At 44.0% G+C, this 27,719-nt stretch overlaps 1 protein-coding gene across 1 annotated transcript; it reads left to right on the top strand.

The window, feature by feature from the left end:
* The first annotated feature begins 3,803 nt into the window (after positions 1-3,803).
* LOC143788792 (uncharacterized) lies at positions 3,804-23,290 on the top strand. The gene is made up of 4 exons (XM_077278686.1): positions 3,804-3,956; positions 10,829-10,985; positions 13,410-13,513; positions 22,869-23,290. Exons 1-4 carry the CDS (start codon positions 3,896-3,898, stop codon positions 22,877-22,879), a joined length of 333 nt encoding a protein of 110 aa, XP_077134801.1. The 5' UTR covers positions 3,804-3,895; the 3' UTR covers positions 22,880-23,290.
* The last annotated feature ends 4,429 nt before the right edge of the window (positions 23,291-27,719 follow it).

Raw genomic sequence — 27,719 nt, 5'->3', positions numbered from 1 at the left:
CTGCTAACTGCTGCTGCATAATGTTCTTCATGCTGCTGCATTTGTGGATTAACAATGTAGGTAAGAAGTAGTAATTCCTAGCCCTAACTTGTATCTGCAGCAGCATGGAAGCCATTATACAGCAGTATTGTCACAGGGAGACAGTGAAAGAGAGGGGCCAGAAGATCACAGTGGAGCGCCCCCAAGGGCGACAGGGTACTCGGTACCGGGTCCTTCGGTTCTCTTGGCGGGGGATGTCACGGTGGCTGACCCGGTCCATGGCCCTGGGGGAAAGTCCGTTGTAAAATAAGGGGAAGGTCTTTAAAGGGGAAATGTTTGTGATGCTGTCAAGGTGAAAATATATTTCCTTATATACTTTTTGTACTTATATATATCTTATACTGTGAAACAATAAGTTTTTCCTATCTGCTAGCTAATGCAAATGTAACTGTATTTAAAGATGGCAGCCAGTGTTCAGTTTCGTTTCAGTTTAGTGACCGAAGGGTTAAGATTCATTTCTTTGGAAATCGAAACTTAGAGAAGTAAAGAAGAGGAGGAATCCACCAGGAGACGTCTGACGAATCAGGAGGAGATTGAGCACTGGACGTATGCTGCTGAAACCCCGCCTATTGCATTCCCTTTTTAGTATTGTGTATTTTAGAATAAAGCCAGTTGGTGTGACCGTTGCGGACATGTGTGGACGCACGGGGCATTAACTAAGTTTGAACCAGCTACCTATCTGACTCATTCTTATCCGGTACCAGATGCCTTGCACACATATTAATTTGGAATGACTGGTGAAGGAAGGGTATATTGTCGTTACGACCCCGACAATGCCACCTGTTGTATTCGGTCAGGGTGACCGACGCTGCTTAGGGGTCTGCTGGGGTGATGTTATGGCAGCTAGATGGTATACCTTCCCACAGGTGAAGTGTATCCCCAGGGCTTCCCAGAGTGTAGATGGTGAATGGTGCGAGGCGCAGTGAAGAACGAGGACACAAGGTTGCAGTCTCTTTACCTTTACTGAAGGCTTCAGTGTCCACAATCCAGGGTATGGACCACAGGGTAGGCAGAGTCCAGCCGGTCTGAAGGCAAATCCAGAGTCCCCTTATCCAGGTGGAAATCAGTAGCCTTCCTCTAGCGCCTGGGTGTTGTAGTACCTCCCTGCTGAGCTTCTCAGTAAGGTCCTCACAACTATTGGAGATGTTAAGTCTCTTTCTCTCTGTCCCCCTGATGGATAGGATAGGACAAAACCCGTATGACTGGTGGCCTGAGGCTTTTTACATGGACACTACCACGCCCCGGCCCCCACAAGTTGCCACCGTGCCTCCTGGGTATAAGATCGGGCAGCTAACATGGAATTAACTGTCCTGCCTGTCTCTGAAGTAAAGCATAGAGATCCTTCCTCCCTCGGTGTTCTGGCCACCGGGATTCCTGCGCCTCAGAAGGAGGCAGCCTTTCACAGGGCAGAACTCTGTTATGACCTGGTGGTTAAGAGGCAACATGGGACAAGCTCTGTGGAGGTGGTATCTGTACTGACCGCAGTTCCTAATCCTAACACCAACACTAGAAGTAGCCGTGGGATGTTCCTGTCACTCCCTAGACACCTCGTCACAGCCTGAGAACTAACTACCCCTAAAGATGGAAACAGAAAGCTATCTTTCCTCAGAGAAAACCCCCAAAGGAAAGATAGCCCCCCACAAATATTGACTGTGAGTGGAGAGGGAAATGACATACACAGAATGAAAACAGGATTTAGCAAAGGAGGCCAAAACTACCTAAATAGACAGAACAGAAAAGGCTACTGTGCGGTCAGTATTAAAAGCTAAAAAAATTCCACGCAGAGTTTACAAAAATAATCTCCACACCGACTCACGGTGTGGAGGGCAAATCTGCTTCCTCAGAGCTTCCAGCTAAGTTGAATATATCATACTGAAAAGCTGGACAAGAAAAAACATAACATGAGCTGAGCGATTAAGTCCACCGCAGGTGGACAACAAAAGAACAAGCAAGGACTTAGCTTTGCTGAAATGGACCGGCAATCAGAGAAATCCAAGGAGAGATCTGAATCCAACCAAGAAACATTGACAGCTGGCACTGGCTGAAGCCCAGAGCCAGGTTAAATAGCAGAGCCAGAAGAGACGATCAGTGGAAGCAGCTGCTAATGCTAAACCCAAGGAACAGCAGTTCCACTCAAAACCACCAGAGGGAGCCCAAGGGCAGAATTCACAAAAGTGCCATTCACAACCACCGGAGGGAGCCCAAGAACGGAATTCACAACAGAACTCCTTCTGTTTCCTCTCCTTTTGCTATGACTTTGTTTCTCACTCACTGCAATACACTTCTCTTCAATGTCTCTTTCTTAGAATGCTGCCGCATGTGAGGCAGGCGCAGCTCCGTGGACCCTCGTCCTCCGCAGCCCAAAGTCTGGATCTGGCTGGAACTCGCTCCAGCCAGCTTCTGCCAAACTCCGTCGGGTTCTGACTGGGTGAAGCCCAGTCAACTTCTGACTAACTTTCTAACCAAACCACCAGTTTTACCTAACTGTGAGGAGTGCCCTAATAGATAGAAGCGTAGCTCCCCCTGGCGGCCTGGAGTGTGAAGTGTGTTGTGTGGTTTGTGATACCTGGTAAAGAGATCTCCTTTATTGCCTTCAGACGTAATTTCACTCCCCCTGGTGGAAGAATGACATTACTGCAACGACCAGGACTCTGGGGCGCTGCAACAGCCTCTGGTCACATGAAATCCTGCACTGATTAGAACTGCTTCACCATCCTATTAAACAGTGCAGGTTTTTTCATTGCTCTGTCTTTGCAATGGTTAATCAGTTCAGTTGATCTCCAGGAGCTCTCCATCCTGAACTACCTCAGCTGTTCTGTGTTGGTCACTCCCCTCCAGTATATATGCACACCACTGGCACCTGGGAGTTGTCAGTGATAGTTTTACTTCCTGGTTAGGTGTTGGAGAAAAAATGTAGTGGCTGGAGTAGGCTGTTGGAGAGTTGTTCTAGAGATTGCTACCTGCAGTTGGTTTGCATGCTTATCCTCATTCTCTCCTTTTTGGGTTCTCCTACCTATCCCTCCCCTGTGTTCCACTCTGTTGTTTAGTGAGTATATTTGTGTGATTGTAGTTTTCTTTCCTCTCTGTCTGTCTACCCGGTCTGTCTGGTTAGTTTAATCCTATGCACTTCAGCCTCACACGTCCCTGGGTGGGGGAAGGAACAGATAAGATTTAAGATAGCAGCATAGCAAGGTACGTGACCCCCTTGTCTCCACTTTCTGGTGTAATCCGGGGGACAGGGATAGACTAGGGCGCCCCCTAGTTCTAGGGAGCAGGTAGGCTCCAACTGTCCCTAGTCACTACCTCAAAAGTATTAAGCAGTGTTCCTGTGAATCTAGTACTGGTGTGAGACCGCAAAAAGCTTACTAGAAGTAGTAGCAGCAGCCTGTGTTTCTTTCTTCAGCTACCCCCTCTTACTTTCCCTCTCCAAAACATTTGGAGAGCAGCAGGTGCAACTTGATCTCTTAGCATGGCTAAAAAACTGTCTATGCTCTGCCCCAGGCTTAGGACTTTTATCCTAGTAATTTTTGCATGAGGAAGGTCAGAGGATTAGTGAAGTCCGATAAGCAGAGATAAAAGCATTTTTCTTTATTAAATTATCTTAGAGTTTCTTTTACAGTTATTGCTTTGGGGAAAGTTGATGATACTGAGCTGTTCACTTTAAATTTAAAGATGGACATTCCGCCATGAAATGATTTCGCATTTCTAGGAAAACAAAACTTAACTCGATTAAAAAAAAAAAAAAAAAAAAAAAAGGGGGTGTTGGCACGCAGATGTGAAACAATGTGAATGTGATTCATAGTTTCATACGAAGACTTCTGTAAAGCAAATCCCCAAACCACAGTTCTGCTCTGCAATGGCTCGAGCACTGGTTATCTCGCTGTTCGCTGCAATGTGCCTCATGTGCATTCCAGAAGGTAGGTGCAACGCTCCTTTCTATTGTTCATTCCGGTCTTTACAAGTCTGGTTAGATGGGAAGCGATTAAACTTTCACTTTAGTTTGATGTTGAATAAACTTCTTCTGCCTCATCTAATAACATTGTAGAATACATTGCTCTACTGATAGAGGGCTCCTTAAGTACTCACTATTCTATAGATGATAAAACTTATAGAAAATGATGATCACAAATAATGATTACAAATAAGGAATAGTATCATGTTTTTAGGATCTTTTTTGCTTTTGAACAATTCGTCTAAAACTACATAACAAGTTGAAAAACTTTGTAAATATTTATCATACATATGTGCTATTTCTTCTTCTTATTATTATTATTTTAATGATCTTTTATGAATTTTGATCTATATGTAATTTTCGGCCAGGTTCGGACAGGCGTATTTCACAGTCCGTATACAAACTACAGCCTCATGAGGCTGTACGTTTAACAGGTGAGGAGACCAGTCTTGAGTCTGGGCATTGAGGTCCATGTACAGACCGTGAATAACGCCCGTCTAAACCCAGCCTTAGGATTCAGATGTGTGCTTGTTTTGATGCATCTCTTTTTTTCACACTATACTTTTACTTTAAGGTTAAAAAATTAGGAGCATTATTGTAATGTTAATTAGTAAAAGACATATAAGAAAAAAGTATGCAAAGAGTTGCAAACTTTATTCACATATAAGCTGTGATATGTCGTAAATGTTTGCTAAAAGTTGACTTTTCTTGAAAAGTCTCAGATGACGTTTTTATTTCTAGATGTATATTTTGGCACAACATTGTGACATGATGGATTTCTTTTCACAACAACTAGTGAACTAGTGTATAAGTTATTATCTGTCTCTTGATGACTCAGAAAGACAGCTTTGTTCAGAAAGACATGGCTGCCAAAGAAAGCTTCATTCTCTGATCCAGAGAATACAGTGCATTCATTAGAATCAGATTTCCTGCATTAAAATCAGTTAAGTGGATTCCAGAGAAAAAAAAAAGGAGTGGTGTAAGGGGGGACAGGTAAGTGCTAGCGGTGCAGTGTATAGGCTGGTGTTCTCTCCTTGGTGCTTCTTGAGATCTTGTATCACAAGTCCACAAACCAAAACTCTCTTAAAAAAGAGATTTGTAGGAAAAAATGCAATCCTCAGTTTTCTGTCTAAAAAGGGGATCATATTTATGCAAATAAAAAGTCATAACTCTGTTTTTCCCAGAAATTATTATAGTTGGCAAGTATGACCATAACACAACGCTTCTATTTTACTCATGGCTGGAAACACACATGCTTTTTTTGAGCGCAGGAGTGGATAAAGCAGAAAGGAGAATATTTCGATCTCAGACCCAAAAAAAGGTCACAAAAAATGCAGCATGGTCTCTGTCCACATTTCTGGTTACTTTTAATTTTTAGAACTTAAAGCATATCTATAGGTCTACATGACGTCTAGCTTTTTTTGCACAAATCAGTAGCACTCATAAATATATGAAATTGTGAAATTTGTAACAGATCTCCGTAAGGAAACAGCATAGCCAGCAGCCTGTAGCTGAAAACACGGTGCATGTGAAAGTTTGGGCACCCATTTTCAAAATTACTGTTATTGTGAACAGTTAAGCAAGTTGAAGATGAAATGATCTCTAAAAGGCCTAAAGTTACAGATGACACATTTCCATTGTATTTTAGAAAAAATAAATAAATATAAATTTATTTTTTTTTTTACATTTTTTTACATTTTAAAAATTAGAAAAAGGAAAATAGGACTATGGAAAAGTTTGGGCACCCTGCATGGTTAGCACCTAGTAGCACCCTCTTTTGCAAGTATCACAGCTTGTAAATGCTTTTTGTAGCCAGACAAGAGACTTTCAATTCTGGTTTGATGGATTTTCTTCCATTCTTCTTTGGAAAATTCTTCCATTTCTGTGAGATTTCTGGGTCATCTTGCATGCACTGCCATTTTGATGTCTAGTCACAGCATTTTCAATGATGTCCAGATCAGGGGACTGTGAGGGCCATTATAAAAATTGTGGCTTTTGACCATTTGTAGAAACCATCCGCTATTCAACTTCAGCTTTTTTACAGATGGTGTGTTATGTTTGCATCAAGAATTTGTTGAAATTTTATTGAATCCATTCTTCCCTCTACCCGTGAAATGTTCCCCCGTGCCATTGGCTGCAACACAATCCCAGAGAATGATTGATCCACCTCCCATGCTTAATTGTTGGCGAGATGTTCATTTGCTGAAATTCTGTCCCCTTTCTGTCCCCTTTTTTCTCCACATATACCTTTGATCATTGTGGCCAAAGAGTTCTATTTTAACCTCATCAGTCCACAGAACTTGTTTCCAAAATGCATCAGGCTTATTTAGATGTTCTTTTCCATACTTCTGACTCTGAATTTTATGTTGAGGATGCAGGAGAAGTTTTCATCTGATGACTCTTCCATGAAGGCCATATTTGTGCAGGTGGTTCTGAGCAGTAGAACAAGGTACCACAACTCCAGTGTCTGCTAAACGTTTCTGAAGGTCTTTTTCAGTCAAGCAGGGGTTCTGATTTGCCTCCCTAGCAATTCTACGAGCAGCTCTCCCTGAAATTTTGCTTGGGTTTTGCTTTGGGTTTCCAGACCTTATCTTGACCCCCACTGTTCTTGTCGGCAACTTGAAAACGCTTTGCTATCTTCTTATAGCCTTCTCCTGCTTTGTTGACCTCCACCATTTTCATACTGATAGGCAGTTGCTTAGAAAACCCCATGGCTGCTGTTTTTGGACACAAAGTTAGGAGGCTGGGTTTTTATAAAGCTGGGAAAATTTGCATCACTTGGCCATCCCTAATGATGATAGTTAATAAGCCATAACCCTTACAGGCTAATTAAGGTCTGAAACCTTGGTCAAAGTTATCTGAGCACACACATCTTCAGAGGTGCCCACACTTTTGCATCTGCCCATAAACCTTTCTGTAATTTTTAAAATGAAAAAAAAGACTATATATATTTTTTTTTGTGTGTGTGTGCAAAAAATACAATGGAAATGTGTCATCTTTAACTTTAAGCCTTTTAGAGATCATTCCATCTTCAACTTGCTTAAGGGTACCGTCACACATTGAAATTTACATCGCTACGACGTTACGATTCGTGACGTTCTAGCGATATCGTTACGATATCGCTGTGTCTGACACGCTACTGCGATCAGACACCCTGCTGAGAATCGTACGTCGTAGCAGATCGTTTGGAACTTTCTTTCGTCGCTTGATCACCCGCTGACATCGCTGGATCGTTGTGTGTGACAGCGATCCAGCGATGTCTTCGCTTGTAACCAGGGTAAACATCGGGTAACTAAGCGCAGGGCCACGCTTAGTAACCCGATGTTTACCCTGGTTACAAGCGTAAACGTAAAAAAACAAACCGTACATACTCACCCGTCGGTGTCCTTCAGGTCCCTTGCCGTCTGCTTCCTGCTCTGAGTGCCGGCCGGAAAGTGAGAGCAGATCACAGCGGTGCTGCGCTCTGCTCTCACTGTACGGCTGCACTCAGAGCAGGAAGCAGACGGCAAGGGACCTGAAGGACACCGACGGGTGAGTATGTACGGTTTGTTTTTTTACGTTTACGCTGGTAACCAGGGTAAACATCGGGTTACTAAGCGCGGCCCTGCGCTTAGTTACCCGATGTTTACCCTGGTTACCCGGGGACTTCGGCATCGCTCCAGCGCCGTGATTGCAACGTGTGACAGCAGTCTACGACGCTGGAGCGATGTTCATACGACGCTGCGACGTCACGAATCGTGCCGTCGCAGCGATGAAAATGTCAATGTGTGACGGTACCCTAACTGATCACTATTAACAATGACAGTAATGTTGACCAGGGGTGCCCACACTTTTACATGCCACTGTATGCCTGGATTAAAACAGTAAATACCATAAAGGGAAGTATGGGAAGGATGTTTGTCTGTGGCTCCAATGCTAGATGTCCAACAGAAACCAACCTGCCAATATATTCTGTAAAGTGGATAAAAGTGTCCTGTCTGGGACAAAAATTCCCCATTCTGTGAATTGATGCAGGTCCCAGCGGTCAGACCACCACCGATTAGTAAGTTATTACCTATACTGTTGATCAGTGGACAAGTCTTTTAATAAGCTAAAAACTTTATTGATCACTATAAAAAGGCTAGTTAAACTTAAAGGAGTTATCATGGACTTTTATAATTTTTTCATGTGGGCCTAAGAATTTACCGTAAAGTAGTTAACTACCTGCTTGTTCTGCCCATGTCAGATTGAAGACTCGCCTGCTTCCTTTGACTTCATGTCAATAGAGCAGCTCTATCTCTTCTGGTTTTGCTCTGTCATCAGAAGGTCACTGGTGAGTGGCTACCTCATGTTGATTGACCATCTGCTCTCTGCAGGTAGGCCACAGGGAGCTGTCAATCAGCATGACATCGACAGTAACACCGTTTTGAAAGAGCATAGCAGAAAAGAATTAGCTGCTCTGTTGATATGACGTCACCGGATTCAGGAAATTTACTGGCAGGTGCGGTCCATGATCGCTTTGAGGAGACAGAGATTGTCACTGGCAGAACAGACAGGCAGTTGTAAGTTCTTAGCCTCATACGAAAGAATAAGCAAAGTCCATGATAACCCCTTTAATATTAGATAAACTTTACATGGGGCTGGTGAGCTAGCAGTCTATTTTTCTATCGGTTGCGTGGATATTTTGTTGTGTTATGTTATCGGTTTCTGTTGATGCAGCTTTTAAGAGAAAATTGCACAGGTGGTGTATTATAACAGAATGGAAAGCATGTAGATATGGAACAATCGTGACAGTTATTTTCCCTGAAGAATAATAGTATTTCCACTTGTTTTCAACATCTTTTCTATTGTAGAAAGCCTACTAGAACTGGGCTAGATAGTCCATAATAGTCTTTTATGTATCATGATCTGTATGTTTTTGCTATTAAAAAGGAACACACAAAAACATGTCTATGTATAAGCATATTAAATATATACATCCCTCATCATCTTATGGAATTGGCTCATAATCATAGTGTCAGTAAGTTTTTTAATTCTGCACAACATATCAGAAAGATGCATACATATTAAATGTCCCAAACTCCTCTAATATACTATTGTATATTGATGTGTATTTATTTACTCACCTATATAGCACCATTAACTCCACATTGCTTTACAGACATTATCATTATTGTCCTCACCGGGACCCATAATCTAGATCAGTATGTCTTTGGAGTGTGGTAGGAAATCGGAGAACACCCAGGCAAACACAGGGAGAACATACAAACTTGTGGCAGATGTTGTCCTTGGTGGGATTTGAGCCCAGGACCCCAGCACTGCAAGGCTGCAGTTCTAACCACTGAGCCACTGTGCTGCCCAGTGGGGTCATAACTACTGTATAGTTATGACCCCACTGACCATCGCAACCAAGAAGCAGAAGTGGACACAGACAGAAGAGGTCCTACAATACAGTATGTGGGCCCTTTGCAGTCCAGTAGCTCATCATATAACACAATTTCACCTGCTTTGGATGTGGATGGGCCTCTGTTGTGAATTCTGCTCTTGGGCTCCCTCCGGTGGTTGTAAGTGGTAGCGCTGTTGTCTCTGAATCGCAGCATTTATCAGGTGTGTTCACTTTTTGCAATTCTGACTGGGCTATTTAGTCTTGCTTGACCCTTTAGTCAGTGCCAGTTGTCCATTGTTCCTGGAGGATTCACATCCCTGCCTGGTCTTTCCTGCTTTGCTGTTCATTTCAACAAAGATAAGTTCTGGCCTTGATTTTTGCTGTCCACATGCTGTGACCTTATTGTTCAGTTCTTTTCCATGTTTTTGTCTTGTCCAGCTTGGTCTGTATAAGGATTTGTTTAGCCAAGCTGGTATCTCTGGAGATGCAGATATACCCTCCATATCTTTAGTTAGCTGTGGAGATTTTGTATTTTCTGTGGTGGATATTTTCTAGTGTTTTAATACTGACCGCATAGTACTCTGTCCTATCCTTTCTATTTAGCTAGAAGTGGCCTCCTTTGCTAAATTCTGATTTCAGTCTGTGTATGTTTTTTCCCTCTCCTCTCACAGTCAATATTTGTGGGGGGCTGTCTATCCTTTGGGGATTTTCTCTGAGGCAAGATAGTTTTCCCTTTTCTATCTCTAGGGGTAATTAGTCCTCCGGCTGTGTCGAGATGTCTAGGGAGCGCTAGGTACATTCCACGGCTACTTCTAGTTGTGGTGTTAAGTTCAGGGTCTGCGGTCAGTACAGGTACCACCTTCTCCAGAGTACGTCTCATGCTGCTCTTAGGCCACCAGATCATAACAGGCCTCCTGACCTCTTGGGCCTCTGAGCGACTGCACAGGTTGCACCAATGGTATGTCCGCCCTTGCCCGCAGCCTGAGCCAGGCATGTATGCTCCGAATCACCCAACTGTCTGCGTGGAGGTCAGCGGGAAACTGGCAGTCTGTCGTCCACTTACTCTGTTAAATCGGCCTGCGCTCAAAGGATGCTTTTCGTTCTCAGCTGACACTGCACCCGACTGTCCGCGTAGCTTTCGCCTGGACTCTGACCTTTTTCCCGCGTGCAGCGCCTTTTAACACAGCCCCGCCTACCGCAGTCACATGCAAGGGTCTGTCCTGGTCTGAAAGTCTTCCCCTCTGCAACATTGGTGACAGTCTCGGTAGCTCCGGAACAGGCGTGAGAAAGGTATACCCGATCTTGTTCTTCCTCTTACATTTATAGTATAGTGAATGCAACAAACGTAAAGTGAAAATAGTTTAACACCTAACAGTTTTTACTGTTTGCAAAACTTTATACTGACAGGTTTCTCTATGTATGGGATATGACATTTACACCAATAATCAAATATCCTTTTCCTCTGGTTTTAGTGCTGACTGAAGACTGCGCACCTCATGTGGACGAGAATCTCAGGGTTGTCAATTCCCAAACCTGTATACTGTCATCTTGTGGTGGAACGTGCGTACATAGATACTGCATAATTGGAGGAAGTTTGGATCAAACCCAGGTCTTGTGCATATTGAACAAGTGAGTAGAACATCAAACAATGGAGGCTTTGTGCTTAGTATTGCTACATTAAGCCTCCTTAGATGGCTGTTCGGCAAACAGCTATCTCGGCCGGCTCTCCCATGCACAGCAGCACTCACTCTGCCCAGCGCTCTTAAGTACTTTATGAAAAGAGTCACTGCCATCTCCGGTGGCAGCTTTTGGCTATGTGCTCACGATCCCGAAGTAGCAGCATTTTGGATGCAGCGCATTTTGCTGCGTTCTATTGAATAAGAGGTAAATCCACGTGTGTTCTCTGAACAATGCAGATTCACCGCATTCAATACATTTTAGACTCGCATCTCCGCAAGAGAAATTAACATGCTGCAGTCCTGAAAGACACGCCGCATGTCTGTCTCTGTGGGTGATCCGCAGGCGACTATGGACGCATAGTGGACATAGGATTTCTAGAAATTCTATCCTCTATGCTGTCACAGCTGGCCTTTGCGGTTTTGACCGCATAAATACGCAGCGTCAAAACCGTAGTAATTCCTGATCATGGGCACGTACCCTTTCTCAGGGAGAACAAAAGGATTCGCAGTCTGAAATCAGACATGTTGGATCCGTATCTGCTCCAACAATCATCTGTCTGGGGCCCCCATAAGCATTAGACTGCTAACCAAACCCATCGATATCGGTGCATGGGGGGCTTAAGGCTTCATGTGGCTTACTGAATTTTTCGGACCAGTCATGTCTGCAAATTGCAATCTATGCACTTGTCTCTGTAGTGGACAGGTGCAGGAGCAGCCTGCTATTTACATGGACTAGTCTGATCCGTAAATTGGTCCAGAGAAGAGCATGTCATATGTTGTATGTGGACCTGAGTTCCATGTGAAAAATAGCATGTGTGCAATGCTCCATAGGCCAACGGTGGGTCAGTGTGCTGTCCAATTTGTGCAGATTGTGCCAGTAGGAAGAAAACACAAGCTGAGCCATGATTACCATGTTTGCATACAGTAATGTCCAATAAGAAACAGCTACATTATAAGAACAATGAATTGGATTAGTTAATTAAATGTTAACTCCAATATGTTTATCGTTAAAAATATGAAATTGTAGTCTCGTCTGAGACTACATCAGTGTTGATTAAATATCTGGTGGCGTTGGCCACCTCCAGTGAGATGACTAAGGGTATGTTTCCATGTGGCATACCGGCAACTTTGAACGCAGCGCATCCCCGTTTCGTCCAAAACGTTGCCGGCTTTTGTACGTCTCCGCAAGCATCTCCGCAAGATAAATTGACATGCTGCGGTCTATAAAGAGGCGCCGCATGTGCGTATACGCAGGTTTGCCACCTGCATTTTTGTACGCATAGTGGATATGGGATTTCATAAAATCCCATCCGCTACGCTGTAACATCTGGATGCTGCGGCTGTACGCAAAGTCCAATCCGCAGCAAATACGCCACGTGGAAACATACCATTATAGAGTCACCTGTCGACTTACTCAGAACAATTCAAGAAAACATCTGGAAACTGGTAAAAGTGGAATATTGACAATTCCAGAGCCATTAAGACACCAAGATATAAAAAAGGTTCAAGGTTACACAACGGTGAGCCACCCAGCAACAGTGTCGTTAAATAAGGAAATGTTTTGTCTAAATCATTAAAAATAAATCGTTCTGTGCCGATTCATTTCACATGATAGAAAGAGGAATATCTGCACCTGACTTTCATACAGTTAAAGATATTCAGAAGTAGAATAGCCTGTCACATCATCACTTGTGAAGTGCGAGGTTCCCCGTCACACCTTGCCCAGGTGAGGGCTGTCCAGAGATGTTGGGGTGGATCAAACAGTTGCAGATTTTCACCGTTGTTAAAAACTCATTTACTAGGCTGTACAAAGCCAGTAAAAATAAAAAAAAAGTTGTTTAGAAAAGCATTTGAGGAGGAATCTGCTTTAAAGATCCCGTTGATATGATTTGTACTTTATTATTTGCTATAATAGTGTAATATTTATAACCTAGGCCCATGCTGTTAACTACCTAAATTATCAGATAAAAAAATAAAAAAGTATGATGTGTTCAACATTTTATTCTGCAAAACAGTTTGCTTATTTTTTTGCTGGGAGTCTGACTGGTGGGAACTCCCGTGATCCCAAAATCGGGGCTGTGGAACCCGTGAACTGGGCAAAACCACTGCTTTCTCAGAAAATCTAACAGACAAGGAATGGAGCAGATATCAGGCATGCACACCTCCACTTCATTCAAGATGGGGCTGCAGAGCCCAATTTCTGGGATCCAGTGCCCTGCTATCAGGATCACACAGTATCCCAGCACTCAGACCCCCAGTGATCAGTAAGTTATACCCTATCCTATGGATAGGAAATAACTAAATATTTTTTTTAATAGCACTTTAGGTATCAATAGCAGCTATTTAAAAAACAATATCTACTTTTTTTTTGCAGCCTTTATTTCATAATTGGAGCAAGTATCGTGGTGTCTCTCTTGGTGATCGCTAGTGGCATCGCTTGTTGCTGTAAAATGTGCCTTTTAGCCACCGCAGCTAACTGTAAGTGAAGCAGCTAAAAAACAAAAACAAAGATCATATTCTAGTTGTACTTGTTTAAAGGGCTGGTATGAGACTCAAACAGATGGCCGAATACTGTCAGGAACAGCTCCGCTGTTGTCCATGGCGCGTGCTATCGCATTTCAGCCCTATTGATTTGAATGGGCCTGATCTGCACCACTCCTAGCTCATGGACAAGAGGGGTGCCCTTTTGCGATTAAAGCATCCTCCCCCGTTCTTTTATCCTTTAACGCAATATCATTCACCCACAGTACCTCCATATTTACTTTCATTTTAATGCCCCAAATTTTGGCATTTAAGACCCATCATCCAGAACTCATAAAAGCCCCAATATGGCACTCATGAATTTCTCCGAGTTCCTACAGAACATGCGATGTCTTTTACAATGGTCACTGTTGTGATATTGGATTCTGGGCTCCCCCGGTGGCCACTTGTGGAATTTAACTTGTGTGCATCATCCCCTCTGTTCACCTGCTCCTATCAGGATGTGGGAGTCGCTATATAACCTTGCTCCTCTGTCAGTTTCATGCCGGTCAACAATGTAATCAGTAGCCTTTCTGTGCATGTTCCTGCTACTAGACAACTCCCAGCTAAGTTGGACTTTTGTCCTTGTGTGTTTTTGCATTTTGTTCCTGTTCACAGCTGCTGTTTCGTTACTGTGTCTGGAAAGCTCTTGTGAGCGGAAATTGCCACTCTGGTGTTATGAGTTAATGCTAGAGTCTTAAAGTAATTTCTGGATGGTGTTTTGATAGGGTTTTCTGCTGACCATGAAAGTGCCCTTTCTGTCTTCATGCTATCTAGTAAGCGGACCTCGATTTTGCTAAACCTATTTTCATACTACGTTTGTCATTTCATCTAAAATCACCGCCAATATATGTGGGGGCCTCTGTCTGCCTTTTGGGAAAATTTCTCTAGAGGTGAGCCAGGACTGTCTTTTCCTCTGCTAGGATTAGGTAGTTCTCCGGCTGGCGCTGGGCATCTAGGGATAAAAAAACGTAGGCATGCTACCCGGCCACTTCTAGTTGTGCGGCAGGTTTAGTTCATGGTCAGTATAGTTTCCATCTTCCAAGAGCTAGTTCTCATATATGCTGGGCTATGTTCTCTCGCCATTGAGAATCATAACAGTTTGACCGGCCCAAAAAAGGGTTAAATTACTGGCTGAGAAAGGAGAGAAAAAAGAAGTCTGCTACAATTTTTTTTTTTTTTTTTCCCTCTAGTTCTGAGTGTGCTCTTAATTTAATCACTTGCTAGTCTGCCTATACTGCAGCCTTCCTCTCTTCCTCTCCTTCTAATCCTTGAATGGCTCTGTGTTCACCTGTTTCAAATGGATCTTCAGAGTGTAGCTACAGGTTTGAATAATCTCGCCACAAAGGTACAAAATTTGCAAGATTTTGTTGTTCATGCACCTATGTCTGAGCCTAGAATTCCTTTGCCTGAATTCTTCTCGGGGAATAGATCTCACTTTCAAAATTTTAAAAATAATTGCAAATTGTTTTTGTCCCTGAAGTCTCGCTCTGCCGGAGACCCTGCACAGCAGGTCAGGATTGTAATTTCCTTGCTCCGGGGCGACCCTCAAGACTGGGCTTTTGCATTGGCACCAGGGGATCCTGCGTTGCTCAATGTGGATGCGTTTTTTCTGGCCTTGGGGTTGCTTTATGAGGAACCTCATTTAGAGCTTCAGGCGGAAAAGGCCTTGATGTCCTTGTCTCAGGGGCAAGATGAAGCTGAAATATACTGCCAAAAATTCCGCAAATGGTCTGTGCTTACTCAGTGGAATGAGTGCGCCCTGGCGGCGATTTTCAGAGAAGGTCTCTCTGATGCCATTAAGGATGTTATGGTGGGGTTCCCTGTGCCTGCGAGTCTGAATGAGTCCATGACGATGGCTATTCAGATCGATAGGCGTCTGCGGGAGCGCAAACCTGTGCACCATTTGGCGGTGTCTACTGAGAAAACGCCAGAAAATATGCAATGTGATAGAATTCTGTCCAGAAGCGAGCGGCAGAATTTTAGACGAAAAAATGGGTTGTGCTTCTATTGTGGTGATTCAACTCATGTTATATCAGCATGCTTTAAGCGTACTAAGAAGCCTGACAAGTCTGTTTCAATTAGCACTTTACAGTCTAAGTTTATTCTATCTGTGACCCTGATTTGTTCTTTGTCATCTATTACCGCGGACGCCTATGTCGACTCTGGCGCTGCTTTGAGTCTTATGGATTGGTCCTTTGCCAAACGCTGTGGGTATGATTTGGAGCCATTGGAGGCTCCGATACCTCTGAAAGGGATTGACTCCACCCCATTGGCTAGTAATAAACCACAATACTGGACACAAGTGACTATGCGTGTTAATCCGGATCACCAGGAGGTTATTCGCTTTCTGGTGCTGTATAATCTACATGATGTTTTGGTGCTGGGATTGCCATGGCTGCAATCTCATAACCCAGTCCTCGACTGGAGAGCTATGTCTGTGTTAAGCTGGGGATGTAAAGGAACTCATGGGGACGTACCTTTGGTTTCCATTTCATCATCTATTCCCTCTGAGATTCCTGAATTCTTGTCTGACTTTCGTGACGTTTTTGAAGAACCCAAGGTTGGTTCACTACCTCCGCACCGGGAGTGCGATTGTGCCATAGACTTGATCCCGGGTAGTAAATACCCTAAGGGTCGTTTATTTAATCTGTCTGTGCCTGAACACGCTGCTATGCGAGAATATATAAAGGAGTCCTTGGAAAAGGGACATATTCGTCCTTCGTCATCTCCCTTAGGAGCCGGTTTTTTCTTTGTGTCTAAGAAAGACGGCTCTTTGAGGCCGTGTATTGATTATCGACTTTTGAATAAAATCACGGTTAAATATCAATATCCGTTACCACTGCTTACTGATTTGTTTGCTCGTATAAAGGGGGCCAAGTGGTTCTCTAAGATTGATCTCCGTGGGGCGTATAATTTGGTGCGAATCAAGCAGGGGGATGAGTGGAAAACCGCATTTAATACGCCCGAGGGCCATTTTGAGTATTTGGTGATGCCTTTTGGTCTTTCAAATGCCCCTTCAGTCTTCCAGTCCTTTATGCATGACATTTTCCGCGATTATTTGGATAAATTTATGATTGTGTATCTGGATGATATTCTGATTTTTTCGGATGACTGGGACTCTCATGTCCAGCAGGTCAGGAGGGTTTTTCAGGTTTTGCGGTCTAATTCCTTGTGTGTGAAGGGTTCTAAGTGTGTTTTTGGGGTTCAGAAGATTTCCTTCTTGGGATACATTTTTTCCCCCTCTTCCATCGAGATGGATCCTGTCAAGGTTCAGGCTATTGGTGATTGGACGCAAGCCTCTTCTCTTAAGAGTCTTCAGAAATTTTTGGGCTTTGCTAACTTTTATCGTCGATTTATTGCTGGTTTTTCTGATGTTGTAAAACCATTGACTGATTTGACTAAGAAGGGTGCTGATGTTGCTGATTGGTCCCCTGATGCTGTGGAGGCCTTTCGGGAGCTCAAGCGCCGCTTTTCTTCCGCCCCAGTGTTGCGTCAGCCTGATGTTGCTCTTCCTTTTCAGGTTGAGGTCGACGCTTCTGAAATCGGAGCTGGGGCGGTGTTGTCGCAGAGAAGTTCCGACTGCTCCGTGATGAGACCTTGTGCTTTTTTTTCCCGTAAATTTTCGCCCGCCGAGCGGAATTATGATATTGGGAATCGGGAGCTTTTGGCCATGAAGTGGGCTTTTGAGGAGTGGCGTCACTGGCTTGAGGGGGCCAGACATCAGGTGGTGGTATTGACTGACCACAAAAATTTAATTTACCTTGAGTCTGCCAGGCGCCTGAATCCTAGACAAGCGCGCTGGTCGTTGTTTTTCTCTCGGTTTAATTTTGTGGTGTCGTACCTACCGGGTTCTAAGAATGTTAAGGCGGATGCCCTTTCTAGGAGTTTTGAGCCTGACTCCCCTGGAAATTCTGAGCCCACAGGTATCCTTAAAGATGGAGTGATATTGTCTGCCGTTTCTCCAGACCTGCGGCGGGCCTTGCAGGAGTTTCAGGCGGATAGACCTGATCGTTGCCCACCTGGTAGACTGTTTGTTCCTGATGATTGGACCAGTAGAGTCATCTCTGAGGTTCATTCTTCTGCGTTGGCAGGTCATCCTGGAATCTTTGGTACCAGGGATTTGGTGGCAAGGTCCTTCTGGTGGCCTTCCCTGTCACGAGATGTGCGAGGCTTTGTGCAGTCTTGTGACGTTTGTGCTCGGGCCAAGCCTTGTTGTTCTCGGGCTAGTGGATTGTTGTTACCCTTGCCTATCCCGAAGAGGCCTTGGACGCACATCTCGATGGATTTTATTTCGGATCTGCCTGTTTCTCAGAAGATGTCTGTCATCTGGGTGGTGTGTGACCGTTTCTCTAAGATGGTCCATCTGGTTCCCTTGCCTAAGTTGCCTTCTTCTTCCGAGTTGGTTCCTCTGTTTTTTCAAAATGTTGTTCGTTTGCATGGTATTCCGGAGAATATCGTTTCTGACAGAGGGACCCAATTCGTGTCTAGATTTTGGCGGGCATTCTGTGCTAGGATGGGCATAGATTTGTCTTTTTCGTCTGCTTTCCATCCTCAGACTAATGGCCAGACCGAGCGGACTAATCAGACCTTGGAGATATATTTGGGGGCAGGTGGTGGACAATTTGAAGTTGTCCCAGGAGAAGACTCAGCTTTTTGCCAACCGCCGTCGTCGTGTTGGTCCTCGGCTTTGTGTTGGGGACTTGGTGTGGTTGTCTTCTCGTTTTGTCCCTATGAGGGTTTCTTCTCCTAAGTTTAAGCCTCGGTTCATCGGCCCGTACAAGATATTGGAGATTCTTAACCCTGTGTCCTTCCGTTTGGACCTCCCTGCATCCTTTTCGATTCATAATGTTTTTCATCGGTCATTGTTGCGCAGGTATGAGGTACCAGCTGTGCCTTCCGTTGAGCCTCCTGCTCCGGTGTTGGTTGAGGGTGAGTTGGAGTACGTTGTGGAAAAGATCTTGGACTCTCGTGTTTCCAGACGGAAACTCCAGTATCTGGTCAAATGGAAGGGATACGGTCAGGAGGATAATTCTTGGGTCACTGCCTCTGATGTTCATGCCTCCGATCTTGTCCGTGCCTTTCATAGGGCTCATCCTGATTGCCCTGGTGGTTCTGGTGAGGGTTCGGTGCCCCCTCCTTGAGGGGGGGGTACTGTTGTGATATTGGATTCTGGGCTCCCCCGGTGGCCACTTGTGGAATTTAACTTGTGTGCATCATCCCCTCTGTTCACCTGCTCCTATCAGGATGTGGGAGTCGCTATATAACCTTGCTCCTCTGTCAGTTTCATGCCGGTCAACAATGTAATCAGTAGCCTTTCTGTGCATGTTCCTGCTACTAGACAACTCCCAGCTAAGTTGGACTTTTGTCCTTGTGTGTTTTTGCATTTTGTTCCTGTTCACAGCTGCTGTTTCGTTACTGTGTCTGGAAAGCTCTTGTGAGCGGAAATTGCCACTCTGGTGTTATGAGTTAATGCTAGAGTCTTAAAGTAATTTCTGGATGGTGTTTTGATAGGGTTTTCTGCTGACCATGAAAGTGCCCTTTCTGTCTTCATGCTATCTAGTAAGCGGACCTCGATTTTGCTAAACCTATTTTCATACTACGTTTGTCATTTCATCTAAAATCACCGCCAATATATGTGGGGGCCTCTGTCTGCCTTTTGGGAAAATTTCTCTAGAGGTGAGCCAGGACTGTCTTTTCCTCTGCTAGGATTAGGTAGTTCTCCGGCTGGCGCTGGGCATCTAGGGATAAAAAAACGTAGGCATGCTACCCGGCCACTTCTAGTTGTGCGGCAGGTTTAGTTCATGGTCAGTATAGTTTCCATCTTCCAAGAGCTAGTTCTCATATATGCTGGGCTATGTTCTCTCGCCATTGAGAATCATGACAGGTCACATTGCCTATACATCAGTAGCCATTGTAGGGACAGACATGATGGTCAGTTTTTTCTAGAAAACTGAACTAATGAGAGAAAGTGGACAAAATGTTGAACGTTGGGAGACAAGAAACACGAATATGGTCTTATCCGGTAAATGATTAATGTAGGATGTCAGAGAAATGCTCTCCCTCTGGGGTTGTGAAACCCACAAGTGGTAACAGGCAAATTCAGCTGCTGCAGCACCCCCAGGACTGAGATAACTGTCATAGAGAAGGAGGCTAGGAGGATGGGAGTGATGATCTATGCTTGCTGGGCGGTTCCAAACCTTTTTTTTTAAATTGTACCTATTTAAGCCTCTGTGTTTTATTCTGAACAATCATTGTGGTTCTCCTGATGAAGAAATTAGTCCAACTTCGAAAGGCATTGGGATAAACCACTTAGAATTCCTTTGGCTTCACGTCTGTTGGATCTGTTTGGAACCTCCTAGCTAGCGCAGATTATCATTCCCATCCTCCTAACCTCCAAACCATTTAACATGGCATTAGAACTGTTCTGGACAGTTCATCAAGTGGCAATGGGGGTTCACACAACAACCGTCTGTGATATTTGTAAAAGGGTGGAAAACCCATTTTAAACCCTCTTAAATGCCTGTGCTGGATGACATCTTTGGGGCATTTTATTGACTGTCTAGTCTAAGTTTATTTCAGCTATTAGTTGGTTTACTTTTAGATCACTTTTAAGTCCGAAAAATTGGAGCATCCCCTTACTAAATATGGTGCATTTTACAAACACTCTTAGCCTCGGTCCCAACTGCGTTTGTGCTCAACAGTGGCCACTATCCCACTATTAGGAGGGATGCCAGATCATCCGTCCACCATGGGAACCCACTGTAAGGAAGGGTATACCACATGGAATATGTTTCTTTACAGTATGTCTTGGGGAAAGCTCCCTACGTATACTTTCTACCAAAAGAAAAATAGTGGACGATTGTATACTTTCTACCAAGAAAAATAGTGGACGATTGTATACTTTCTACCAAGAAAAATAGTGGACGATATACCTACGTATACTGTAGGTTAAGTGGACAAATGCAATGTACACCTATCCTATGTACCCCTTTTTCTAGACTTTTTCTAAAATTATTTAGAGAGGCACTAAAATTATTTAAAATCCCTAACAAATAGAGCACCATGCATGTACCCCAGAATTCTGCCTCAGTTTTAGTCATAATTATAGAATATTTTTTGTTAATAAATCTCCCCATGTTTGAGGCGTGCATAACATAATCCCTGATAAAAGGCGGTCAGACTGAGGTGACAGGGTCACTCTTCTGGCCTCCTCTTTGTGAATTGAGGTCCAAGTGTCCATTTAACTACTGGGAAAGCATAAGGTAAATGTAGACTGCGGATGCAGCATGAAAAGAACCATCAATAGGTTGTATTGACACAAGATAGTATGAATAAAAATGCTCGTCATTCAAAAAACAAGATAGAGCTCCATTAACTGAAAAATGAAGACGCTATGGGTCTCGGAAAATGACGACTTTTTAAATTTTAGATTTGTTTTTATTACTTAACTAAACAAACTAAGCATGTTTGGCATTGATGTAATTGCACTGACCTGGAAAATCATATTGCCGTGTCATTTTTATCACATCATGATCGTAATTTTCTACGCACTTGAAATGTTTTCCCATTTTCCAGTACATCCCATGATAAAATGGATGGTGTCATTCGAAAGTATAACTTGTCCGGCAAAAAAATAGGCTGCTATATGGATATACGAGCAGGGACCTCACCCCTAATGTCACTGTTTAAATTGTTTTAACTTGTATTGAATTTATTGTCTGTACATGTCTCCGCTTAATTGTAAAGGGCTGCGGAATATGTTGGTGCTATATAAATAAAAATTATTATTATTATCACCGAAAAAATCAAAAGGTTATGGCTCTTGAAAAAAAGATGAAAAACGAAAGCTCAAAAATGGAAAAATTACCGTCAGGAAAGGTTTTTTTCTGTTGCATTTCTTTGTTGTCCCTTCATTTGTTGCCTGAATATAATAGTTCAGACTTACTCATCAAAATATTTTCTTCCCATGAGTCCTTAGGCAGCAGGATTGTTTGTGCTGGCCATTAAATAATACAAATGCAGCTTACGTGTTTATTCATTGTCTTAGGAGTGATTCCACAGAGTATGGAGAGTACCTGATTAACAATTCCCTAATTAATTGTTAGAATCTCTATTTTTCTATTATTCTATTTGGGAGGAGAATGAATCTTCATTTGCTGAGTAATATATTCTTCGATATCTAAAAAAAAAAATTAGGGTATATCTTACATTTTTTTCAACTTCTTTTTAGAATTTAACTTTTGGTTACAATTTGAGATGAGCAAATATTATGGTAAAATCTATCACAAAAATCCACATGCGCCAAAGTGCGGATATTTTGCAATTCCGCCTGGATTCAGTATAGTAGCGGCCAGTGGCCGCCATTTTTATGCTGTGTTAAAGAACATAAAAAAATCATTAAATCCTTATACTCACATCACCACTCACCTCTCTAGCCGCTCCATTCATCACCGTCACCCATCCAGTCCTCGCCGCATCTTTGGATCGCTGGTGCAAGCACTGAAATCCCAGGGCTTCTGGCTCTCATGAGACCCTGGATGGTTCAGCGCATGCGCAATGTCATGACGTTGAGACATGTCACGAAATTGCGCATAATCCTCCCGGGCTTCATCAGAGCCGGAATTCCAGAGATTTAGGCTTTCACTGCAGCAATCAGATGTGGCAAGGAAAAGATGAGTAATGCTGAAGATTGGGGGGCCGGAGATGTGAGCATTGAGTTTAAGTATTTTTTTTTATGTTTTACATCTTATGGTTATTATGCTCTGGGGTCTGCAGAGACCCCAGAGCATAATAAGGGACATTATTATATAGAAAATAATCCCTGCAAATCAAATTTTCCTGGATAATTTGCGCAAACTGGAGAATTCAAATTTTGTCTGATCCGTTCACTTCTATTTACAATATATATTAGTCCCACAATGGGACTTTAACTAGCGAACATGGCTACCTATTAGCACCGTGTGATCATTTTGTTGAAGCCTTATGCTTCTGCGAGCCTGCTAGATGTCATGTTCTCTATTGACGTTCGAGCAAGGGGGTTACGGCTGGGTTCGGAGGTTTTCCATTTCTGGCTGATAGAGTCTGAGCCGATAACCACTCGCTCCAGTCACTACAGGACATTCTTGCAGCACTTAGAGAAAAGATCCTAAAAAGTAAAAAAAATAAAAATATGTGTTGCTCGTCATTAAGAGGTCAAAGAAGGAATATTACGATGGTTAGACTGATTTAAATTTGTGAATAATCTGCAGATGTAAAGAGACCTGGTTACTTACTTTGGATACCAATGTCTGTTTTTTTTTTATTCCTCCAGCTTTGATCTAATGGAAACCCACCTCTGAAGGAGAATAGAACATCGCTGTAAAGATGCTGACCTTCACCACCATGATATAACCAAGCTAACCCTATGCACTAGCTAATGGAAGATGCAAAGACTCTGGACTAGCCTAGTTGTTGGAGAAATACCATGCTGTATAACGTTATCAACTTTAGCTCCCATGCTGTATAATGGTCCCCATATTAGCTCCCATGTTGTATAATGGCCCCATTAGCTCCCACTCTGTAAAATGGCCCCACATTAGCTTACACTCTGTATAATGGCCTGAACATTAGCTTCCACGCTGTATGATGGCCGCCACAGTAGTCCCTACAATGTATGAGGGGCCCCCCATACTTTATGATGTCCCAACAGTTACATCTCGAGTTTTGATGAAAATAAAAAACATCATATACTTACCTAATCCATGATCCTGATGAGTCCTCTTGCAAAGCGGGGGTGGATCAAAGTGCTGAAGTCACAGTGGCGGCGCACGCACAACACTTAAGTCACAGTGCGATGACATCACCGCATCTGGACCCTGACGTTCTGTGCTTGCACCGGCGCCTCGGCCAGTTCTGTAGACCACAGGCTTAAAGCAACCTGCTTTTATCTACAAAGTGGAGAGCCGCAGTGAAGGGAGGTCGTGCCACCCTGCACTACCGATGGCTTAACTATATCAGTGGTAACTCTGGGTGGCCTCTTCTACCCTCGGTGGCTATGCTACCGATTGCAGGCAGGAGCTAAAGCCATGAGCCAGAGGCTCCACTAAGATCACACAGAGAATATTGTATACTTGATCTGTATTGTAGGCAGTGATCCGAGAAGCAAATGATACTGGTACGTATAGATACATCTGTACATAGCAGTGTATTTCTAATGCACAGGCTTCACGAATGCTGCCAGGAACATGAGTATCCAAGGAGGGTGAAGTAAAGACTTTTATCCGAAACATATGACTATGTGTTTCTTAGCCGATCAGGCTCCTTCATGAGGTACATGGTAACAGGATATTACAACTGAACCTTTATAGGGGTCACTGATTATGTAACAAATTAGCTCTACACATTATACACATAAAAAAAAACTAAAATGTAATAATGTACCACCCTAAACGACCTTATATAGGAGGATGGATGATAGGTGTCACTCAACTGTATGAGTGGGTGCTCAGAAGTATGACAGGAATTCACATAAATGAAAAATTATATACATTTCGGCACTCCAAGTTGCAAGTAAATGAAAGTTTATGCATAAACTTGAATCACAGACATTCAAATTAAGCCAACGTTTCGGCCAGTATGTGGCCTTCATCAAGGTATGTCTATAAGATGCAAACACAAAAAGTCAAAACAGAAAAATAAAAAAACAACACCTCAAATAAGAGCAGTTTCCATGTAAAAAGTGGAAGCTGTTGGACATCATATCTAAATGAATTCTGTATGGGCATTATACAGGACTGTTGATTGAGGCAAAATGGCCGTAAGGTGAACTACCTTACCTTGCTCGGCCCTTATTCACATTGACGTCACTTTGACATATGGTAAGCTTTTAATAAAGAGGTTAGGTCCATCTCAACTCTGGTGGGATGGCTTTTATGCTTTTTTTTTTTTTTTTAAATCAAAAACAGTGTTTTCTAAGTACCCCATGTTATTTATATGCCCTATTGCTTTTACTTATTTACTTGCGTTCGGTGGACACGTCAAAACGACGCACGGGGACTTGTGATGAGCGAGTATACTCGTTACTCGGGTTTTCCCGAACACGCTTGGGTGGTCTCCGAGTATTTGTTAGTGCTCGGAGATTTAGTTTTCATCGCCTCAGCTGCATGATTTACGGCTGCTAGCCAGGCTGAATACATGTGGGAAATCCCTAACAAACAGGCATTCCTCACATGTATTCAGGCTGTCTAGCAGCCATAAATCATGCAGCTGCGGCGATGAAAACTAAATCTCCGAGCACTAACAAATACTCGGAGACCACCCGAGCGTGCTCGGGAAAACCCGACCAACGAGTATACTCGCTCATCACGAACGGGGATGCATCCACATGCATCCGCATACAATGCATGTCCCTGCGTACACAATTTTAAATATAGGTACGCAGGATGGATGTATGCAGATCTTAAGGAAAGAGGTACGCAGCCCTACGCTGTGGACACAAACGCTAGTGTGAAACCGGCCTTAGCCATGTGAAGACAGCATTCATCCCCCACCAACACACACACCCTGCGCTTCTTGTAGAAATTCATCTGCTCACCTATTCTATAAAAACTACTCTCTATCTGTGCCAATCTACCCCACACAGCTGCTATTACCTATAGAATTAACAGACTCGATGGCCACAAAGTAAATACAGATGTAAAACAGCCATTAAATGTAAGGAATCTCATCAGAAGCGTCCTCTCATCACCATCTGAGATGGCACATTCCCCTCTAAGGGTATGTTCCCATGGTCAGGAGCCGGCAGCGCTTTGGATGCACAACATATCCACTCCGTCCAAAGCGCTGTGCACGTGGTCTCAAAGTTCCATGTGCCCAAGACAGTTCAGAGTCATGACGACGATACAATCCAGTCTTAGAAACTTCCCGAAAAAGTACCTCAGCCGGGGACAAGTTCCTGGGGTGTGTGCCACATAGACATTAGTTCCAAACTCAAAGTTTTAGTCCATTTTTTTAACATGCTTGTTCACAGTATTTAGTAAATTTGTTTTCCAGAATGAAATGATAACATTTAACCTTACCGCTTGCTGTGGGTTGAAAACATGAAAACATCCAACTATCCCATAACCATATCTGCATATACTCATGCAATCCACACATTATAAGAAATCATTCGGTAACAGTGCTCCCCGCAAATCTCTCTTAGGCCAGTCTCACACGTCCAGATAATTCCAGTACCAGAAAAATCGGTACCGGAGTTATCCGTGTGCTCACGTGGCACATCAGTGTGGCACACGTGCGGCAGCCGTGTGCCGCCCGTGTGCCGACTGAGGACCATACGGACCGTGCAGGAGACAGCGCTAGAGTTAAGCGCTGTCCCCTGCTTTTGGTGCTGAAGCCGGCATTCATTCCTTCTCCCCAGCAGCATTCGCTGGAGAGAAGGAATGAAAAATCAATGTTTTTTTATATTTTTTTTGTTAAAAATAAAGTTCGGGGTCACCTCCCGGCCCCCAACCCCCGTCCCCCTGTATGCCCGCCCGTTTGCATTAAAATACTTACCCAGCTCCCGCAATGCCTCCTCTCAGCGCCGCAGCTTGTCCTGTATGAGCGGTCACGTGGTACCGCTCATTACAGGGATGAATATGCAGTTCCATCCCTATAGGAGGTAGAGCCGCATATTCATCACTGTAATGAGCGGTACCACGTGACCGCTCACACAGGACAAGCAGCCGGCGCTGAGAGGAGGCATTGCAGAAGCTGGGTGAGTATTTCTCTGCAAGCGGGCGGGCGCACAGGAGGTGGGGAGGGGTGGGAGGCGGGAGGTGACCCCCAAACTTTATTTTTAAAGAAAAAAAAGCAAAACGTCATTTTTCATCTCTTGTGTTCTGCAAGCGCTGCTTTCAGCCGAGCAGGACAGAAGGGATGAATGCCGCCTTCAGCACCATAAGCAGGGGGGACAGCGCTTACTGTAGCGCTGTTTCTCCTGCGGGCGGTACGTGCACACGGAGGAGAGTGCACACTGTTCTCCGTGTGCACGTGTGCGGGATGCTTTGCGGACCGTGCTGCCGGAGAAAAACGGACATGTCTCTGTGTTTTGCACACGGACATGCAGCGCCCCAGAGTCCTGGTCGTTGCAGTACTGTGGCTCCGCCACTATGGGGAGCTACGGTGCGTCCGATGGCACTGAAGGAGTTCATCTGAACAGGTATCACAGACACCAATACATTTCACAGCAGGGCCTCCGGGGGGAGCTAAGGGTGCTATTCATTAGGCCACTCCCCACCATAGTGGGTAAACCGGGGGTCAGGCAGGAAGTTAGATCAGAAAGCTGACTGGATTGGACGAAGCAACACCTAGTGGCAGAGGGTGTTGTGGAGGAAGAGACAGTAGGGTCTCTGTCAGGGGTGGGATCCTGACAGAGGCTTGGCATTGGAAAGAACGTAACGGGTCCGCGCCAGCTGCGGGAAGCGGCGGGGCCCAAGAAAGGACTAGAAGCGAGATAGATTGTGCTGAGTGAGAAACGAGATCAAGCAATAGGAGAATTCCAGTAGGGGTCGTGCTGTAAGACCGGAGCAACACCCTACTGAGGCGCACTACCGGTGGCCGGAACGCCGAGGGAGTATTATAACATTCAGCTTCAAGCAATACTCTAAACAGCGGCAGGACAGTCAGTCTAAGGCGGGCTGTCTAACACATATCACCTATGAAGTCTTGGGAGGCAATTGCGGGAGATGTCATGATTCTCAATGGCGAGAGAACATAGCCCAGCATATATGAGAACTAGCTCTTGGAAGATGGAAACTATACTGACCATGAACTAAACCTGCCGCACAACTAGAAGTGGCCGGGTAGCATGCCTACGTTTTTTAACCCTAGATGCCCAGCGCCAGCCGGAGAACTACCTAATCCTAGCAGAGGAAAAGACAGTCCTGGCTCACCTCTAGAGAAATTTTCCCAAAAGGCAGACAGAGGCCCCCACATATATTGGCGGTGATTTTAGATGAAATGACAAACGTAGTATGAAAATAGGTTTAGCAAAATCGAGGTCCGCTTTCTAGATAGCAGGAAGACAGAAAGGACACTTTCATGGTCAGCAGAAAACCCTATCAAAACACCATCCAGAAATTCCTTTAAGACTCTAGCATTAACTCATAACACCAGAGTGGCAATTTCCGATCACAAGAGC

This window comes from Ranitomeya variabilis, chromosome 8, assembly GCF_051348905.1.
Source record: "Ranitomeya variabilis isolate aRanVar5 chromosome 8, aRanVar5.hap1, whole genome shotgun sequence".
Lineage (NCBI taxonomy): Eukaryota > Metazoa > Chordata > Amphibia > Anura > Dendrobatidae > Ranitomeya > Ranitomeya variabilis.
This window is presented reverse-complemented; position numbering and strand designations above follow the sequence as displayed.

What these genes read in the sequence shown, in the direction of transcription:
- LOC143788792 (XM_077278686.1), top strand. Translation starts at nt 3,896, where the DNA reads ATGGCTCGAGCACTGGTTATCTCGCTGTTCGCTGCAATGTGCCTCATG. An exon ending in CCTCATGTGCATTCCAGAAG is followed by an intron (nt 3,957 to 10,828) that starts GTAGGTGCAACG and finishes CTCTGGTTTTAG; the next exon opens with TGCTGACTGAAGACTGCGCA. An exon ending in GTCTTGTGCATATTGAACAA is followed by an intron (nt 10,986 to 13,409) that starts GTGAGTAGAACA and finishes TTTTTTTTGCAG; the next exon opens with CCTTTATTTCATAATTGGAG.